The sequence below is a fragment of the Trichechus manatus genome, unplaced genomic scaffold (assembly GCF_000243295.1).
Source record: "Trichechus manatus latirostris isolate Lorelei unplaced genomic scaffold, TriManLat1.0 scaffold00042, whole genome shotgun sequence".
NCBI classification, from domain to species: Eukaryota; Metazoa; Chordata; class Mammalia; order Sirenia; family Trichechidae; genus Trichechus; species Trichechus manatus.
Genome location: NW_004443978.1, coordinates 16674464 through 16695485, shown reverse-complemented (window position 1 = coordinate 16695485; position 21022 = coordinate 16674464). Strand labels below are relative to the sequence as shown.

Genomic DNA, 21022 nt, shown 5'->3' with positions numbered 1-21022 from the left:
TGCTGCCCCTGAGAGCCTTGGGCCTATTTTTGTGTGTAAGCACACATATACACACTCACACAGAGAGCGTGGCTGCTGCAGCCCATGCACCACTGCACTTGAGTAAACCAGTTCCTTGGTGGTCCTTTAAAAGATGAGGTGTTTTCCAAAAGGGGGTGATGGTTTCCGTGTTGGCAACTCTCGCCCCTTCCTTACAGCAGTGCTCTTTTGTTGAAATCCACTGGTTTGACACAGGGCCGATTCAGCAGAGCAGACAGCCCCGCTGGTCAGTGCGGGCTCAGTCAAAGCATTTTCACTCCCTGGGTAGCAGAGTGAAGACAGGTGAAAGGGCGCATCGGTGGGTCCGCTTCCGCTGCCAACTTGGCCTCGTCTCCCCCTCCCCTGGCAACCTGCCCCCACCCCCCACCTAGTTCTCACTTCGGCTGGAGCTGGGGGGCTGAACAGGAATTTGACACCCCTCTCTCTGAATTCGACACCCTTCTCCCAGCCCTGCCAGTCTCTGGAATCATTTCCCACGCTCCAGGCCCGGGGTCCCAAGAAACAGCCCACATCTTCCCAAGTGACACTGCTGAGCCCGTGCGAGGGGCATGTCCCTCTTTGGCCTTTTGGCTTTTAAGGAGGATCCTAAAGTAAGGCCACAGCATCTGCTTCTGCAGAGCTGCTTTGAGCCCCGGCTTCTCTCTCAGTTAATCAGACTTTCCAGGTTAAGACTGGCTGCAGGTTGTGGAATTGAGCGGGGGGAAAAAAACAACTGTGCATGAATTAAAAAGAAACAGCCTCAAACTCCTGAACCGAATCTCCATATTAAATCTACAATACTGGACGTTGGGTTTGTTTTAAAAAAAAAATTATTCAGGAAAGAAAGTAAATCCCCCAGGACAAGTTAGACTTGAACTTTAGTACAGTATCATTGTCTGGGTTTTTGGTCTGCCGACGATGGTCAGATAGCAAAGACAGAAATCTCTAAAATAAACTCATTATTAGGCTTACTGCATCAATTCATTGCTACAGTAGCTATATTCACAACCAAGTATTTCTCTTTTCTGGATCAAGCTGAGATTCGTATTTATTTCAACCAATATACTTATTTCTTTTCTTCCACTGAAGGAGACTTTAAAAACAGTTATCTAAAGGTCCTTTTTCCCTCTTGGATACCACAAGATATAATCAGATGAGTTGGCCAGGGCTACACATATGAAGTATGTGCTTCTACTTCATATTACTTCCCTCCTTTTTCTCAAATACTTTGAAATGGCAGGTCTGGCTGGATAAGAACCAAGAAATTTCGGTGCCCAGGACACTGGCCCATACACCCGTGGGGACGGACTATTCCTGTTCTGCTCAGATTCTCCTAGGTCACTGCTGTCAATAGAATGAGCTAGGGAGTCAGACTGAAATGTATTCGGGATCATATATCTCCCTTTAGTGGGCCAGGTTTGACCTCTGTGGGTCTCATATAGATTACTCAGCATCTCTGTGCTTCAGTTTCCTTGTCTTTAAAATCAGAATGATCATATACCAGTTTTCGTCAAGTCTGTTCTGACTCATGGCAACCCTACGTGTTGCAGAGTAGAACTGCACTCTGTAGGATTTTCAAGGCTGTGACCTTTCAGAAGCACACAGCCAGGCCTTTCTACTGAGGCACCTCTGGATGGGTTCGAACCACCAACCCTTCGGTTAGTAGTTGGGCACTTAACTGTTTGTGCCACCTAGGACCTCCCTAGAGTGACCATAAAACCAAACCTGTTGCCGTTGAGTTGATTCCCACTCATAGCGACCCTATTGGACAGAGTAGAACTGCATCGTAGGGTTTTCAAGGAGCAGCTGGTGGATTTGAACTGCTGACCTTTTGGTTAGCAGCCAAGCTCTTAACCACTGAGCCACCAGGGCTCCGGAATGATCATACTGCCACCTCTATGGTTGCCTGTGAGCATTGAACGAGATAGTCTATGTGAAACACTTAGCACAGGGTCAGAAATAAGGTAAGTTTCCCAAAACTGGTAGATGCAGGTTGATGAGAATAACGGGGATAAGGTTGACAGAGGAAACAAGTAGAAAATAACTGAGAATCAGAAGACCTAGTTTTGGGGGTCTTTATCTTCCTTGCTGTATACCTCGGGAACTTGAATTCTCTGATCTAGTTTCTGTACCTGAAAACTGGGACTCATTTGTGTAGAAAGAGCAATTGTGTTTTGGGAAAGCCTGCTGCCAGTCTCAAACCACAGTTACCTGTGGTTGCCACTGTTGTTTTTATAGCATTGGTGGGTCTGAAAGGAGGGGATTCCATCTTCCTAGTCCAATTGTCAAGAAAGGAGGGGTAGCATAATCGGAGCCAAAATCTTATCAGGAGACTGCCTTCTAGTCCCAGAAGGCAGTGTGCGCCTAAGGAAATCACTTAACCTCTTGGCATTAATTTTCCTCTCTGGGAAATACCAACCAACAAACACCTAGTCACCACTGCTTACAAGGGCTTGGCAGTCTTCCGAGGAACATGCATGGCTTCCGTATCCTTACTTCCATTGGTTTATCATCAGTTGGAGTGAGAATTGTATTTGTTTCCCTATGGAAAGTGTGTCTTAGAACAAGAGTAAAGAATTTGTTTCCAATAAATTTCTTAGTTATTAAGAGAAGGAAAGAAGCTGGTAAAATTGCCTAGGATCCTACCCTCATTCCATGATTTTGGACAGAATACTCCATGTTGGCACCAATTTTGGACTTTTGTTCTTGGAGCTGGGAAAACTTTGCCAGAAGTTGGACTTGAGGCTTTTGAAAGAGTCCCTTTTCTTTTACTGTCTTTATTCATAGTGGTGAAAGTCCAGAGGAAACATATACTAAGACACTTCAATTATATGTCTTAAGTATGAGAAAGAATTTAAGATCTGGAGTCTTCATCAGTTTGGAGATGTGTTGTGCTCACGCTCACACCTTCAGCTCAGCACAACAATTATTGTTCAAGACGTCTTTATAAAAGGATTCCTTGACTTTAAAGAAATGGAACTAGAATGAGAGCAACAGGAAATATAAAACTAATCCCTGTCATTTTAGAAGTCATTGATCATACTCATTAAGTCTTTTTAATTGGATGCCTATGAAATTTCAGGTTCAAGATTAGATTTCTTCTTTTGATACCAGTTTAAGGTTTCCACATTGTTAATTCTAGGGAAAGGTGGAGCTTAAGGTTTTTGTTTTTTTTTTTTCCTTTTTCTTTTTTAATTCAGTTGGGGCAATGGCTAAAAATTAAAGGGAAAAAAGAAACCTCTAAGCTGTTGAGATTTAGTCATTGATATAGCTTTTGGAGTAAATTTGTATTTTGCTACTCACTGCCTGGCCAGGCAACAAATCTATTTTGTTTGGATCTGAGCAGCAGTTTGAAAAAAAAAACATATTGACGGTAATAGCTTGAAACATGAAATTGTTTTTATTCCCAGGTTGGAGAAATTGCAAGGCATGTTTTGTTTAGGCAATCCCTTTTACTCTAGTCTGAATACAAGTAGAACACCAAAACTGTTGGGTGCGCTCTCTTATCTCCTACCCAGAAACTGATTTTATTGCCATAATTGCAGGCTTGCCTGGCTCTTCACAACCTCTCCCCTCCAAGACCCTTAATAGCTTTGCAGACGATTACTGCAGCTCATTTGTTTCTGTATGCAGGCAGAGGGGACCAAGCCTGCACTGAGGAAAGGTTATATCTCCAAAGACTCAGCATTGCCTTGTCACTGCTCAGCTGGGAACTTCTCCACTAGTCCTTCCAGGGTTGCACATGGGAGCCAGTCACCATCTCTCTGCAACCATCATCCATTCCAGCAAACAACAATGATGCAAGATATCCCTTTGCTTCCTAGTCCTTTTATCTTTTGGGGAATCACTAAGAACTTCTATAATTATTTATAAAATATGCAAGGGATGCTTACAAGACTGAGATAATGGTGGTGGCATGGGATAAAGCTTAGGGTGCCCTTGTAGGCATTGCATGCTACCGGAGAAAGATGCTTTTGGCCCTCTGTGGTCTGCGTATACTCTGGGATTGAAGGCCACACAGTTGACCTTGGTCTGGGCCACAGAAGACAACAGCCTGGACCCACCAACAGCTGGGTGACTTCCTTGAATGTCAAAGCAAGCAGGATTAAAACCTCCCCATTTCCTAACATAAAAGGAAGGGGCTGTTTGTCTCCGGGATGGGCACACCCTGTTGCAATTTGGCAGAGCATCTCAACAACTCTCAGATGTCAGGTTGGGGCAAAACTGGAAATGCATCTGCCCAGTACATCTTGCGCTGATTACTTAGAGTGCGTGTTTCTGATTCATTTACACATAACTCATCCAGGGGGTATTGCAACAGCTATGTGAAGGCCAAATGAGTCCAATGAGTCTTTTATTATATTTTTTAAGCAAGTTTCTCTTAGTTGGTTGTCTCTCAGAGCCAAGAAGCTGCATTCTTCCAGCCACGTAACAGACTTCAAAATTAGGCTCCATAAATTTGAGAGCAAGTTCTAACCTTGGCTCGGGGACTATCTGCTCCGACCCTGAGGATCCAGTTAAGGAGCCCGCCATTTTGCGTCTGGCCTGGGCTATAAGATGAGTGAAAATCATAGCTGTGAAAACCTAGATCTTGAGGAGCTTATGTTTACACAGCATGTGGCATCAGCCCCAACAGGGAACTCTCCAGCTGTACAGTAGTATCTGTGGCCATTTGTTCCCTTGGTTTCATGAGGGAACAGTACCTCTATTATTACCTTTTTGAAAGGCAGTGTGGCAAAGATGGTAAGAGCATGGGCTCTGGAGCAAGACTACCTGAGTCTGCCGCCTAGCAGCTCTGTGACTTTGAGCGAGTTATTAACTTGTCTGTGCACCAGTTTCACCTGTCTATAACAAGCTATCTGTTGCTAACAACCACCCCAAAACTTAATAGCTTGAAGCAAAGACCATTTGATTGCTCATAATTTTGTGGGTCAGGAATCTGAGCAGTGGTCAGCTGGGAGAGCTTGTCTCTGTCCCACGTGATATTGGCTGAGCTGACTCAACCGGGACTGGAAGAACCAAGATGGCCCCACCCACATGGCTAGGGCGTTGGAGCTGACTGTTAGCTAAGGTGCCCCAGTTCTTATCCATGTGGCCTCTCTCTCCACATGCAGTAGTCTAGGCTGGGCTTCCTTATATATATTCCAAATAGGAACATTCCAAGAGATTGAAAATGAAAGCTGCAAGGCCTCATAAGTCCTGTCACATAATGTCACTTCCGCCACATTCTGTTGGGCAAAGCAAGTCACAAGGCCAGCCCATATTGAAAGGGAGCAGAAATAGACTCCATCTCTTGATGGAGGAGTGGCATGCACATATAACAATGGGAGGAATTGCCAGCACCATCTTGGCAGATAATTGACCATTGGAGCCAACACGTAGTACCAACTTTATAAGGTTGTTATGAGGATTAAATAAATTAATATATGTAGAACATTTAAAACAGCGAATGGCACAGAATTAGCACTCAATAAATGTTATGTTTTATTACTATTGTTCTTTGTCACTTCAGGAACATATATGGTACACATTTACTCCTTGAATTACAAGCTTCCCAACAACTTAGTCATCAGTAAACCAGGGGCCCTGATGACAAAATACCTACTCCCAACCGAAGGCCCATGTATATCAGTTCTGTCTAGTCATGGAACTCATTTGGGCCATCCCCGAATGTTTTCTATTCTGTGTCCCATGTAATCTCAGCTTTCCTTCATGAGGGATGCATCAGTCATTCCCTCTGCTCTGTCAGACTTTCTTGCAAGGATCATGCAGCTTGGATGCTGTTGGCTCCTTTTGACCCTGACATGTTCTGAATTCTTCAGGTTACCATAGAAGTGGTCGACGGTCCTGACTCTGAAGCAGATAAAGACCAGCATCCAGAGAATAAGCCCAGCTGGTCAGTCCCATCCCCTGACTGGCAGGCCTGGTGGCAGAGGTCCTTGTCTTTGGCAAGGGTGAACAGCGGGGATCAGGACTACAAGTATGACAGTACCTCAGATGACAGCAACTTCCTCAACCCTCCCAGGGGGTGGGACCATCCAGCCCCAGGCCACCGGACTTTTGAAACCAAAGAGCAGCCAGAATATGGTGAGTTTACCACCCAGTATTATAAAATTAGTGGGGAGAATAAACGAGGATGATGAGGCCTGAAGGACATGGAGCCAAGCAAAACCCAGTTTACAGTGTGTGGCTTTTGGTATTCTATGAAGCATACCTCACAAAGGCTCTATTCCGCAGAAGCCCCAAAGAGGCACCAACAGCCACATTTTTCTGGAAAGACTATAATTTTAAAATCATAACAATTATCCTAGGAGATAATTATTATTATTTTTTTTTAGTTAGGGGTCTTTGGAGTTCTGTCTTTTAAAAAAAATAAATTAGTTCTTTTTCTAAAAATGAAGAAACAACCCAATTGCTTGGGTTTCTTACAGTAAAAATTCATGTTGAAGATCGATTTAGTAAAAGAGACACATCCAGCTGTTTCCTTTAACCAGGCACTGTGTTATGTTTGACATTGGCAGGAGATGGAGAAGTGGATCCCTTAGGAATCCACATGAACATGTGTATCATGGGCTGTCAAAGTAAGGATACACCCTAATACATTTCAAGAGCCTGAGCCAGAATTTTTCATTTCCCAGTATTTATAGTAGGATAGCTGAGGTAGCAAACAACTTCCAAATTCAGTGACATAAAATAATAAAGGTTTACTTCTCACCTGAATCTGGATGGGAGATAGGGTAGGGGAATCTCGGTTTCACTCAGTCATTCAGGGACCCAGGATCCTTCCATCTTGGAGCTCCACCAACTTCTATGGCCTGAGAATTATCTGCTGCGTGCTCTGCATCTGACCAGTAGCCAAGGAAAGAGAGGGAGCCTGAAAAAGACACACACACACACTCTTAACCACCTCAACCAGAAGTGACACATCACATCTGTTCAAACTCTATGGGCAAGACCAAGTAATATGGCCCCACCTGGTTGCAAGGAAGGCGGGGAAATGGATTCTGTGTGTCCAGAAAGAAGAGGTTTGGCAAGCATCTGTCAAAACACTATATAAATGTTCACAGGTGCTGAAAGAAGGATGTTTCTACTTACTAGCAGGGTTCTTGTAGAACTTCATTCAGTGAGTATATGTAGAGCAGCTATGTAGAGCAGGTTCTCACTTAATGGTAGCCATTATCGTCTAGGATAAATGGTGGCGGCTTCTCTGGGGGCCAAGCCAAGCCCCAAGTCATTTCAGTTTCCCTGACACTTTAAATCACCCACAGAACTCTAGTTCCCTGAAACTATATGAGGACTAGTTTAAAATTCCAAGTGGCATCTTCAAAACCCAGCTCTCAGCCCACTGCATGAGGATTGTTTTCTTCCCTCTCTGGACTCTTTGATGTCTCAGATAGGGGCTGTCAAAGCACCATATAAATGTTCACAGGGACTGCTTTTTACTCTCATTATTGTTATCTTTGCAATGACTGTTATTAACATTAATTTTCTGCTCTGAGCAATGGTCCCTGGTAGGTGGGTGAATGAGAATAGGCTTGTTACAGCAGAAAGCAATATTGCCCTCAAAGCTTTGTCTCACACTCAGAACACATTAAACAAATAGAAATTCTCCAAGAGGGGAATCTTCACCTGGACATTCATCTGGGCTGGTATGCTGGGGAGGCTTCCAGGTGGTAGCTGACATACACAGTTTTTCCTAGGTTGTATCATTGCTAGCTTTGATAGAAATGATTAGCCACATAACTATATAGATGTTCTGTGCCTAGCTTTTATGTATTCATATAAAAAATGTTTGGAAAAAATGTCTTTGTGAGCATTTAAATCAAAGATGTGACAGAGGCTACTTAATGGGATGATAAATCCTTAATAGTTAACTGAGTCTGTTCCCCATTAAGAAAGCTAATTTTAAGGAGGATTGCATAGTGTATTTGTAACAGCTTTTGCTGCTAAGCAACTCCTCTAAAATTTAGCAGCTTAAAACAGCAAATAGAATCTCTGTCATGATTCTGTGGGTGATCTGAACTGTTCTGCTGGTCTGGGATGGCTTGACTGGGGCTGCATGATCTAGGATGGCCTCACTCACAATGATGGGGCCTCAGCTGGGATGCTGAGTTGGCTGGGGCCTCCTCCACATGGCTTCTTACCCTCCAGAAGGCTCAAAAAACAACAACAAACCCATTGCCGTCAAGTTGGTTCCAACTCATAGCAACCCTATGGGACAGAGTAGAACTGCCCCATACAGTTTCCAAGGAGCAACTGGTGGATTCCAACTGCCGACCTTTTGCTTAGCAGCCAAGCTGTTAACCACTACACCACCGGACTTTTCACACGGTGGAGGAAGAGTCCCCAACAGCACGAGAGTATAGACCCTGATGCACAGCTTGCATCAGATTTGCTATTGTCTCATTGGTCAAAGCCAGTCACGGGGAGGTGGAGGGCTGGCAGCCTAGGATCAGCATGAGAGGCCAGTAACCGCGAGGGTAAGGATATAGGGAGAGGAACTGTGGAAGTCATTTTTCAAACAATCTGCCCCAGTATTAACATTTAATAATTTGGTTCCAAGAAACTACTTCATGCAAAGATTCCAATATAAGCCGCATCTGAATTTATAGCTTAATGTTAAAATCTCACATTTGAGGTATGATATTTCCCAAAATTTACTCTCTACATTAGTGTAACAGGGAGGAAAGGCTGCAGGAGATTTCTGGATGGTTAAGGCCCCATTGCTCTTGCTGAGCCAAGCAGGGCACCACTTGGCATCACTGGATTATTTTTTACGCTGGTACCCACCTCACAGGTGACATGAACTCTATTTAAATGTCATTTAATTTAGAGATTTTTCTGAGTTACCCACTTCCACCTTTTTATGGGTCTAAAAACATTATAATCTTAACTTACGACTCTTTTTTTCTTGTTGCTGTTCCCTTTAACAAAATCTGGCCCCAGTGGTGTGTGCAGGTTATGGTTGACTGTGTGTTTGTGAGCCCAGGGCAGCCGGATGCTTCTGCTGACAAGTGTGTGACTGTGAAATAGTTCCAGCCACATCTCTCGGGTCCTCCAGGAGATCACCGGCTGGGCCCAGGACTGTGCTGATCTCAGAACAGCAACTCCCCTACCCCTACTTTTTTCTCTGGAAGCAACTTGTCTCTGCAGTTCTGCGGTGTTGATGCCTAGTGAGAAGTGGTAAAGAAGTAAAGAAGGCTGAAGCTGGAGAAGCAGATTCAACCCCCTCACATAAGGCTATGGTTTCAAACATCTGCCTTGGCTGTGTGGTTGGAAAATCGTTTCTTAAAAGAAAATCAAAGTTCGGAAAAAATCTTTTTTTGGGATGGGGGGAGAAATGGATGGGACTCCTGAGTGGGGGAGGGTATCAGACAAACTTTCCCATCAGGCTTAGGGAATAGGATACAGCCATGAATCTCCTCCCAACTCTGCTTAATGAGCTGAGGAGGCTCCACTGCCGTGTTTGCCTCAAGGGTGTTCTGAGTGAACGCCATGTAAACAACGGTCTGCAAGGCTGGCACAGGGCCCGCAGTTCAGGTAGAAACATGTGTGGACAGCGTTTTTGCTGGGCCTATGTAATAACAATCACACAATCTGTTAAGAATGAGGATACCCTTCCCTGCAAGGCACATGCCTGTTGCTCTGTGCTTGGCACCAGCAGAGGCCCCGGGGCTACAGAAGCGTTTGGGTAGACCAGGAGAAATGATTACACAGTCGAGGAGCTGCAGGAGGAGTAACGCTTTAGAGATCAAGGGCTTAGCACTATAGCCCAAGCTTTCCTTTCTGTCGACTGTATGACCTTGGTCAAGTCACCAACCATTCCAGGTCTTCATAATGTACCAACATTTCCTACATCTCTCACCCTCCCAGGCCCCATTAGCCTAGTCTATTTTTCCTTTTCCTATACCACTCATCAACTTCTAACATAGTATATAATTTACTTGCTTATTATGCTTATCGATTATTGTCTGTGTCTTTCCACTAAAATGTTAGTTCCCCCAGGGCAAGGATCTTTGGAAGTTTTGTTTAATGATATATCCCACATACCTAGAATTGTGCCTGGAATATAATTTAAAAAAAAAAAAAGTTGCCATTGAGTCAGTTCTGACTCATGGTGACCCTATGTGTGTCAGAGTAGAACTGGGCTCCATAGGGTTTTCGATGGCTGATTTTTCCAAAGTAGATCACCAGGCCTTTCTTCCAAGTTACCTCTGGGTGAACTCGAACCGTTAAAACAGGTAATAGAGGCTCAGTGGATGGGTGTTCAGTGATGACTAAAAAGGGCCATTTCTAGCTTTAATGTTATGTATCAATTTTCTACTGTTGGGTAACAAACCACCCCAAAATTTGAGGGCTTAAAACAACAGCAGTTTATTATTTCTGTGATTCTATGGCTCAGGATTTCAGGCAGGAACCTGCTAGGGAACTCCTCCTGGCATTAGCTGGGTCACTCATTCAGCTGCATTCAACTGTCCTTGTGTAGGACTGGAAGGTTCAAGAAGGCTTCACATACATGGCCTATGCCTCAGTTTTTCATGTGGCTTTCCTTCCTTGTAATGTCCTATAATTCACAGGTCTAGCCTGAACTTCTTACACAACGACAAGATTCCCCAGAGCAAAAGCTAAAAGCTTCCAGGCCTCTCAAGGCCTAGGCTCAGAACCTTCACAGCATCACTTCCATTGCATTCTGTTAGTCAGAACAAGTCACAAGGCCAGTCCAGATTCCAGGGAAGGAGAAATAGACCTATCTATTAATGGGTGGATGTGTGCACAGGGAGGAATTGGTGGTGGTCGTCTTTGGAAACTACCCACCATATTATTCCATGGTCCCGTGCTCTGCAGATATAGTCACTGTCAGTAAGTATTTACTGGGCACCTTCTAGGGGTCAGGTCCTGGCCATGTACTGATTACCACAGTGCAGGACAAAGTCCCTGCCCTAATGAAGCTGATCACTAAGATGAGCCCTGGAGCTGTAAGCCTTTTGGCTCCAGCTGGCATCTGGCCACTTCCAACAGTGAGACGATGGAGGTAGATAACTGGTAAGCTGCTTTACTGGGGAGACAGGGGGACTCTTTGGGCAAGGTTGATGACTATCTCCCTGTCTTCTTTCCAGATTCCACAGACGGTGAAGGTGATTGGAGTCTCTGGTCTGTCTGCAGCGTCACCTGTGGGAACGGCAACCAGAAACGCACTCGGTCTTGTGGCTACGCGTGCACCGCGACAGAATCGCGGACGTGTGACCGTCCCAACTGCCCAGGTGGGCTTTTGTAGGGGCCTGGCTTTAAGTTCAAGAGGAGGCTCTTAGTTTATATTTAAAAATTGGCTTTTTAAATGGCAACCATTTCCCTAAATAAGACTTCTGACCAGAGGGAGACAAGAGACAACTAATGAGCTGAATGGATAAAAAGATGAATTTTCTGAGTCTTATGCACAATTGCAGTGACCATGACCTAGGGGACAAGGCCATATGGTACTTGCTGAATTTAAAGGAGGGCTCTGGTTAATTTGGGCCTTTGATGTTCATTTGCTTGTGTCTTGAAGAGGACATTAAACTAGACATTAACAGTCTGATAAGGAAGCTAGGACAAGAGGCTTGACAGCCATCTACAGAAAAACCACACACTAATCCTGCCTATAAAGCCTGAGAGTTGCCACAGGTTCCCAAGACAGCAAACTAGGACAACTTGGCAGTAATTTATTACTTTATCCCCCATTGTCAGCTTTTTTAAAAAACGAATTGCAAACTTGATGAGGAGTCACAGTGGGGGTAAAAAATAATTGTGACCATCATGGTTAAGCACTGGGCTGCTAACCGAAAGGTCAGCAGTTCAAATCCACCAGCCACTCCTTGCAAACCCTATGAGGCAGTTCTACTCTGTCCTATAGGGTCACTATGGGTCAGAATCGACTTGACAGCCAATGTTTTTTTGTTTTTTGGTTTTTTTGTTTGTTTTGTTTTTAATAGCAAGGGTTGTCAAACTATGGCCCAAGGGCCAAGTCTGGCCTGTGGCCTGTTTTTGTATGGCCCACACATTTTTAAAGAGTTGTTAAAAAACAAAAAGAAGAAGAATATGCAACCAAAACCATATGTGATCCCCAAACTCTAAAATGTTTACTATATGTTTATTTACATTTGCTATGTGTTCCCCATTGCCAGGTAGAATACCAGCCTAAAATATTATCTTTGGCTCATCTGAAAAAACCACACATACCAAATGGCTTCATCTGAAGGAAACTTCAAACAGTGAAAATTTGACCCTCCACCCCTAGACTTCTTTTTCTACCCCCTAGGCCCTCTGTTTTCAAACCATACGGCGAAGATTTAGAACTAAAAAGAAGTGGAAGAGCAAAGGGGTCCCTGAGGAAAAAGAGGAAGGGTCAGATTGGTATGACTGTGTATGTTAGCATAAGGGACATATGTAGAAAACAGTGGTAAAATGTAAGAAGTGGCCGTCCTGGCTCCATGCCATCCATGCAATAAGATCTCGAAAAAAGTACAGCATCCATCAAGGTGTTGTTCCTGATCTTTCTCATGCTCATCATGATGAAGCTGAGGTCATTATGGGGTCTGGTGGCGTGGGTGGAATTTGGATAGGTAGAAATCAATCAATCAAAAATAATAATATGAAGAGGAAAAGGAGGACAAGAAGAAAATGAAGGAGGTGAAGGAGAATAGAAAGATAAGGAGGAAGAGGAAAAGGAGAAGGAAATAAAAAAGTTGATGATAAAGGAGATCATGAAGCATAAGATTTTGGAGTACTTGTGTATCAAGCATATTTCTAAGGGTATTATTTCATTCAATCCTCATGGTAGACTCACGAAAGGAGTATTATTATTATTTTATCCATGACAGCTATGGAAACTCAAGCACAGAAGGTTAACTTGCTTTGAGTCACACAGGTAGCAAGTGATTAATGTGGAATTTGAAACCAGGAGATCCAATTCAGGGTCCATGTTCTTAACCTTTAAGTTGTTCCTCCTCCACCAGAAAGAAGGGTATTGGGGCTTAGCCACACATGGATACAGATAGCATTTAATGTCAGAGTAGTTGAGGCTTGCTTTGTGTCCTCTTCCAGAGCTGACACCCAGACCCAAGGTGGTGGATTTAGGTATCTTCTCAGGGGAAAGCTCTTCTCTGCTGCCATTTTGAATGTTTCCTTCTCGTTTTCTCTCACCGCTAAGAGCAGTATGGCCAGCAGCCCTGTTCATGCATGTTTCTCTCCTCTGCCCTTGCCCTCCTTCCATCCTTTTTGCCTCTCTTCCTGGCAGTTTCAGCTTTTCAGGGATCCCTTGGAGCATGAAGGATTTCCATTTGGGGCATCTATTTTCTTATTGGGTTTTGTTGATTCTCAGCCTTACTAGAAAGAATTATGGGGCAGATAAGGTCTTGCTGGCCTGGCAGAGATTACACTGTAAAAAGTTTATTCCCTATGTCAACCTTAAAAATAAATTTTCAGGGTCTTAAATAAAGTCAGAGAGAGCCCCTTAAAGGAAATCAAGTCATGCCCAACAGGGAGACCAAAGGTCTCCAACAAAGGCCTCGTGTTGCATCAGTCTTTCCCCTTTGTATTAGTTTTCACAGGATTCCTCTTTGTAAAGAAAGCTTGTTGAGGGTGGTGGTTTGGTGGCATGGGGAGACGTTGAGGCAGGCTGGATCCAGTTCCTCAGAACATGTAATGGCAAGCCCACCTTATTCATTCTGGAGCATCATGGGCAATGCTAAGAGTCCTAGAACATGGCATATCTGTCTGGTCTTTGCCTATGGACTGCTGCATCCTCAAAATGAGCTAGATGAATATCAAGGGAAGAATATCAGCTAACACTGACCACTTACTGCTTGAAGTGCTTTCTTCACACATAACTCATTTAATTCGTTCACCAACCCTGTGAACGTGGTCATTTTGTTCTTCCCATTTTAGAGATGTAGAAACTGAGGTGCACAAGCAGGTTAAGTGGCTTGTCCACGGTCATACAGATAGTATGATTTGAACCCAGGTAGTCAGCCCCTAAAGACAAGGTATTAACCACTACACTCGACTGTCTCTAGTTTAGTTTGTCACCCTGACACCACAGGTCATCCTGCCACGTGTTCCCCACTGCCAAGACCCCATCCCTGTGCCTACTGAGGGAGTTCCTTAGGACTTACTCAGGCACATTTGGATCTGATTTCATGCTGCAAATGGTATCTGGAGTTTTCATACATTTTATGTTGTACTACCTGCTTTTTACTATTTCCTCTGCTGGCAAGTTTCCGCCAGCGAGTAGTAATGAATACAAAAAAGGCTTTGTTCAGGTGTATTTGGTTTTTTTAATTTTTGGGGGGGGAGGGGCTGACTTTTTCCATATAACTAGTGAAAAATGAGCTCTTGTCTATGTACAGGAATTGAAGACACCTTCAGGACAGCTGCCACTGAAGTGAGTCTGCTTGCGGGAAGTGAGGAGTTTAATGCCACGAAACTGTTTGAAGTCGGTAAGAAGATTTTTTTTTCGTCTTTATCCAAATATTCATTTAATGCTTTGAAAATTCCTTTTGCCTTTGCAATGCCATCCTTGAATCTATTTAAAGGTTTCCTTTTCTTCTGATGGGGTCCAATTCTCCCAGCATATTTCTTGCTCACTGAGCATACTCCAAGCAACTTGAGCAATCCCATTTCTCCTGCACCAGACGGAGCCCAGTAAGTAATGCTCTTGTGTCCACCTGCTTGCTATGCAGCCCCCACGACAACGGGCAGGCTGGGACCACTCTCTTCCTTTAACGATGAATCAGTCCGTAGGAGGGGCGCAAGCCACCGTGGAATGTGCTCTGACAGCCCTCATGAGCTGTCCCCAATAAAATCAAGAAATGATGATCTCAGTTCTTCAACAGAAGGAGGAGAGACGGGATGTTTTCAATATTATGCCCCCCATGAATTTTTCATAAGTCTTTGTTACACCCCACTAGTACTTGTCTGCTAGAAAGTGCAAGAGCAATTATAAATAAATATGGAACAAACAAAATTGAAAATGACTACTCAGGTGCAAGGTGAAAGCTTGTCTTTTAAACATAACTTTGTGTGCTTCTGGATGTAATTCTATACTATAGAAGGGTAAGACTCTTTCTGCCCTTTTCCTTTTGCTACCCAAAAATTATTTCTCAGCCTCCTCACACTTCTGCTCTGCTGCCTAAGTTAATAGTTATGGAGCACTGAGTTTCCGTTTACGGTGATGGAAAATTTGCATTGATTAAGGGTAGTAGTTGCACAGCTGATTAACGTAATTGATGTCACTAGTTGTACATCTGTAAAAAGTTTAATAAGCATATGTAGTGTGAGATACATTTTTACAAAAAAAAAAGAAAGAGCAGCTCCTAAGACTGCTTATATAAAACCAAACACCTCATGGCATTTGGTTTCTTGCTTTGGAGATTTAGGGTCATGGATCAGAGATTCTACAGAAGAATCCTATTCAAAAGGGGAGAAAACACAGAACAGGATTTCAAATTATCATGGAATCCAGAGTTTCTGGAGTCATTGAGGCTGGGTGAACCTCTAAAACTATTGCCTGAGATAACCTTTAAACCTTAAACCAAAAATATCCCTGAAGTCATCTTTAAACCAAGTAGTTTAGCTTAATTAGTAAAGGATGTCTGCCTTGAGCATTGTGCTCTTTTAAAGAACTATCTATTTGGGATCAAATTGACAACAGCAACTCTAAAGGTTAGATAGGAAGCTTAGGGGGCAATGAGTTTTATGTTAATGTGGGAGAAACAATTTGCAAAGGGAGGGTGAGAATGGTTGCACAACGTGAAGAATGAAATCAATGTCACTGAACTGTACATGTCGAAAAATTGTTGGTGTATGTTCTGCTGTATATATTTTCAACAGCAAAATAAATAAATAAGATTATTTTTTATTAAAAGTTAACAGTCCTAAGTCCCAATTTTTCACATCTCTGCTGTTTGATAGCTAATCTAGTAAATGTTGTTGTTGTTTTGTTCTTGGGTGCTGTCGAGTCAATTCTGACTCATAGTGACCCTATGTGACAGAGTAGAACTGCCCCATAGGGATTTCTTGGCTGTAATCTTTGTCGAAGAAGATCGCACGCTGCTTGCTAAGTAGCCTTCATGGCAATGGGCAGGCAGGAACCATCTTCTTTCTTTAGCAGCCAGTTGGTCCATAGGAGGAGCACGAGCCATCATGGAATCTGCTCTCATGGCCCTCAAAGAATACAGACGCAGTTTTGTCAGGCATTCTGGTTTTCCAAAAAAGGCCAGAAATCTGGGCTTTGGGGGGACATCTCTCAATGTAAATGCTCAATAATAATTTATTTTTTGAAAAATCAAACGTCTCTGTGACAAACTGGAGGCAGTATGCAAATTATGGGTCACCCAAGGCCTCGAATTTATCCTCAACCCTCTCACAGACCCAGTAGAATTGCATTTTACCAGGAGCCTTCTGAGAATGCAATGCATTTGATCAAAGGAATGACTTTAAAGGTAGGAATTTTGCATAAAATGGTAGAGCAGTATAGGCAATCCTTTTGGGCAGAGAGCTTCTCCAGCCTTCTAACATCACACCCCACAAGCAGGCAACCTCCGTTCCTTTTGCAGAAGACCAGTCCAGATGCACAAGTCCTCACCCTGTGTGTGGCCGAGGGCTCACAGGGGTGACGAGGCATGGTGGACCTGTCAGGGTCCTTGTAGGAGAGGACATGGCTCACTCAAAATAGGTAAGTGAGGAGTACGTGATGAGGGAACTGTTTGCAAAGTTATGAGAAGGGTGGAGAGAAATCAATAAGGGCTTGTGCAGAACCCCAGGGCTGGCAACAGTGGAAGCTTTCACCACCCCTTGGCCTTGGCCTAAACGGGCCAGGGGAAGGAGTGGTCACTGGAACCCTGAGGGAGTAAGTATCCGGAGAGGCCACCTGACAGCCATGCTGCCCCAGAAGGATGCAGCCAACCTGCAGTGAAGGAGGAGCCATCACTCTCCTCTCTCCCCCAAGCCCTTGCCGGATCCTCCTATTGGCTGAACCCAACTGGAAGCCAGGGGTTAAGGAGCCTGTTGACACAGTCCACACAGGTCAACCTTTCAAGGCAAGGAGAAGCATGGGATGAGGATAGAAAAGGACAAACAGAAGATGCCCAGCAGAGATGAGAAAGATTGACTTGCACAACATCAAGTTACTTTACTTAGTCCTGCCTCAGTTTTCTAATCTGTAAAATGATATCAAATGACAGTGCCTAGTTCATAAGCTGCATTGGAGACCTCCATGATATGACACCAACAACCTTATTTCCCTCTATCCTCTGCTCTAGTTAAACTGAACAAATCCCCAGCCCCTAAATACCCCTACCAGAGTCTCTTCTAAACCTTGGTTTGCATACTTCACATTTTCCTGGAATGCCCTCCCTTCACCCTGCCCCCATCTCTGCTATTGCAGCCTATGTCAGTTCAGGTCCTCCAAGAAGTGAATGCCCAGGTAGGATTAGACCTGAAATTTGTTGGGGGAATGCCTGTGAAGGATAAAGGGAAAGGGAGCAGGACTAGGTGGGGAGAGCTTCCAGAGTGAGGCAAAGGCCTGACCACTGTGGAAGGAAGAGGAAAGGAACAAAGATTGGGAACGAAGAGCCCAAGACAGCTCTGAGAGAGTCTCAGGCATGTGGTGAGGAACCCGCAGCACAGAAGGCTGGTAGGAGGAGTCCTGCGCTGGGCAGGCATGCACTGGCTCCCGTACCCCACCTTGCTCTGTCATTGGCTGAGAGCAGCCACCACACAGCCCTACCATGCATTAGGGCCAGCATGATTGTCACATGCTTCTTGAAGCCCACCTGACTTTCCCTGCTAGAAATGACATTGTGTTTTTGAACATCCACAAGGCTTTTTTCTTTATAATTTTCAGTTTATTATGGTAAAATATATATAACATAAAGTTTGCCATTTTAACCAATTCAGTGACATTAATTCACAATGTGATATAACCATCACCACCATCTGTTTCCAAAACTGTCATCACCCACTCATGGTCATTGTACCTTTGCCTCCCTTAATGCACCCCACATTTCCACCAGAGTTGGCTTCCTTAGAGGGTGTGTGCCTCAGCTTATCCACTGCAACACACTGAGGCAGATGCTGTGGTTGGCCTGCCCATGTCCCTTTGTTCCCACCATGTCCCTGCATACCAGCTCGACCTCCAACATGGCAGCCCCTGTGTTTCCTCTCCTGAAGGCTTTTCCTGGCCTCCAGAGCTCACAGGCCCATGAATGCATGGTGGCTGGAAGCAACTCAGCCAGCAATGTCCAAAAGCAGCTGTTGTTGGATAGGAGCTGGGCTGGTGGATGAATATCCAGATCCCTCACCCCTTGTATAGGAAAGCTCTGAGGTGTGTTCTCTGCACTGTTTCTCCAGCAGAGTTGTGCTCCAGCTGTTTGCAGTGATTATTTAATATGCACCCTATATTGGCTCGGAATCCCTGGGTGGTGCAAAGAGCTAATGCTATTTGCTAATCAAAGGTTGGCTGTTAGAGTCCATCTAGAGGTGCCTCAGAAGAAAGGCCTGGTGATCTTTCAGCCATTCGAAACCCTGTGGAGCACAGTTCCACTCTGATACACATGGGGTCGTCATGAGTCTGAGTCAACTCAACTGAAACTGGTTTGATTTGTTTTGGTTCTGTATTGACTGCCTTCCTTCCCTATTTCACTTCCCTGCTTCCCTACTGGTGTGTTTTTTAGAATCACCTCCCAAAGAACCATTTTGACTGAAATCTTCATCTCAGGGTCTACTTGGGATGGGGGTATCCCAACTAAGATATTCAGTAAATCAGAGGTCCCAGACTCAGATGACAAAGCAAAGCCCATGAATGAGGTGGATCAGGGACAGGGGTGAGCTAGAGAACCTGCACCATTGTCCAAGAAGTGGTCCCTGTTCACCTGTTCACGGGAGCCAGTGGTTCCCATGGAGAAATGCAGGGCCAGTGTAGACACATCTTTGGGTTTTTCAAATGAAACCAGGAATCCACATTTATAAGTGAAATCGCCTGCTTTTTAAATGTTGACAACTAATTCAGTATGTTTTACTACTGTAATAACCAAACACAACATCTCCTCAGGTAAGTTCTGGCCTGAGAGTTACGGGTCAGTGACCTTTAGACTAAATGTTAAAAAAAAAAAAAAAAGGTTGCCATTGAGTCAACTCCAACTCTTGGCGACCTCCTGTGAGTCAGGGTTTTCAATGGCTGATTTTTTGGAAGTAGATCACCAGGCTTTTTTCTGAGGCACCTCTAGGTGGACTCCAGCCTCCAACCTTTCAGTTAACAGTCAACTGCATTAGCTGTTTGCACCACCCAGGGACTCCAACCTAAAAGTTAAGTCCCCTAAAAGCAGGGTCCACCCCTCCCTTTCCTTACTGAGGCGTTTTATATAGATTTACATACAATGATGTTTAAATGTCTAAGGTTGTTGTGTTGTTTGTTGTTGTCTGTTGCCGTTGAGTCAATCCCAATTCATAGCGACCCTATAGAACAGGGTAGAACTGCTTCATAGGGTTTCCAAGGAGCAGCTAGTAGATTCAAACTGGCGACCTTTTGGTTAGCAGTCATTCATAGCTCTTAACCACTATGCCACCAGGGCTACATCTAAGGTTAAGAGGTTAAAAGACTAGCCCTAGTTTAAACCAGAAAGTGAATGGCAGAAATAAAACTTAGTCCTTCAAATGTTTTTCAGAGGCATTTCTGCCATTCAAAATGGCCCTGTGAGTTATTGTTGATTTTATTAAGGGTGATCATGGGGTTATAGTTACCTAGGAAAATATCCCTTTTACTTGTTCATGTATTTTTATAGATTCCTAGTGAAATTTAGGGGTAATAATATCATATATTTTCACAAAATTAAAAACAAAAGATGAAGCAAATGTAATGATGGTTAAATCCAGATGACGGTGTATGGGCAGTTAGTATATAAGTATTATTGTCTCTACTTTTATATGTATTTAAATTTTTTTTCATAACAAAGTGTGGGGTGGAGGGGGCAAGCCTATGGACAAAGAAACTCTCAGTCATCTCCAAGTCCAAGAGAGAAGAGAGTGGCTGTCTGTGGCCTGGGGGCTCCAGGAGGGAGGTATTGACTTTAACACAGTCTAGTTTTGCACATGGTGTAACGGTGTCTCTGTGGCCTTTTTCAGACACGGACAGCTGTGAGCGATGGATGAGCTGCAAAAGTGAGTTCTTAAAGAAGTACATGCACAAGGTTATCAACGACCTGCCCAGCTGCCCCTGCTCCTATCCCACCGAAGTGGCCTACAGCACAGCAGACATCTTTGACCGCATCAAGCACAAGGACTTCCGCTGGAAGGACGCCAGCGGGCCCAAGGAGAAGTTGGAGATCTACAAACCAACAGCCCGGTACTGCATCCGGTCTATGCTGTCCCTAGAGAGCACCACACTGGCTGCCCAGCACTGTTGCTATGGCGACAACATGCAGCTCATCACCAGGGGCAAAGGGGCCGGGACGCCAAACCTCATCAGTACAGAGTTCTCAGCGGAGCTCCACTACAAAGTGGACATTCTGCCCTGGATTATCTGCAAGGGTGACTGGAGCAGGTATAACGAGGCTCGGCCTCCCAACAATGGACAAAAGTGCACAGAGAGTCCTTCAGACGAAGATTACTTCAAGCAATTCCAAGAAGCCAGGGAATATTAAGAGACGGGGGATGAGGTAGAGAGAGATGGGGGCGCCACCTCCGGCATTTGTGACACATGCACTGCACTGGTCTGCTCACCTGGAGCAGAGTCCTCCTTACCTGCGTAAGTGTGTATTTGTATATACTACATGAATATTTTCCATAAATTACGTGAGAGGTGTGCACCAGACCAGTTGACTGCCATCTGAAGCCACGCTTGCCATCTGCAATGCCTACAGACTTTTTGGATATCGTCTTAGGGGCAATGGGGGCAGGTGCATGGGACAGCAAAGTAGCCAGAAGGACCTGGAAGGGAGAGTAGGTGGGACTCTCAATTCACACCCGATCC

At 44.4% G+C, this 21022-nt stretch overlaps 1 protein-coding gene across 1 annotated transcript in view; it reads left to right on the top strand.

Annotated features, from left to right (window-relative positions):
* ISM1 (isthmin 1) overlaps positions 1-20762 on the top strand; it is a 100773-nt gene extending 80011 nt beyond the window's left edge. Inside the window, exons 3-6 of the mRNA XM_004376461.1 lie at positions 5841-6105; positions 11136-11279; positions 14403-14492; positions 20176-20762. Of these exons, the coding sequence (XP_004376518.1) occupies positions 5841-6105; positions 11136-11279; positions 14403-14492; positions 20176-20693 (1017 nt within the window). The 3' untranslated portion in view covers positions 20694-20762. The remainder of the gene's footprint in view (positions 1-5840; positions 6106-11135; positions 11280-14402; positions 14493-20175) is intronic.
* The last annotated feature ends 260 nt before the right edge of the window (positions 20763-21022 follow it).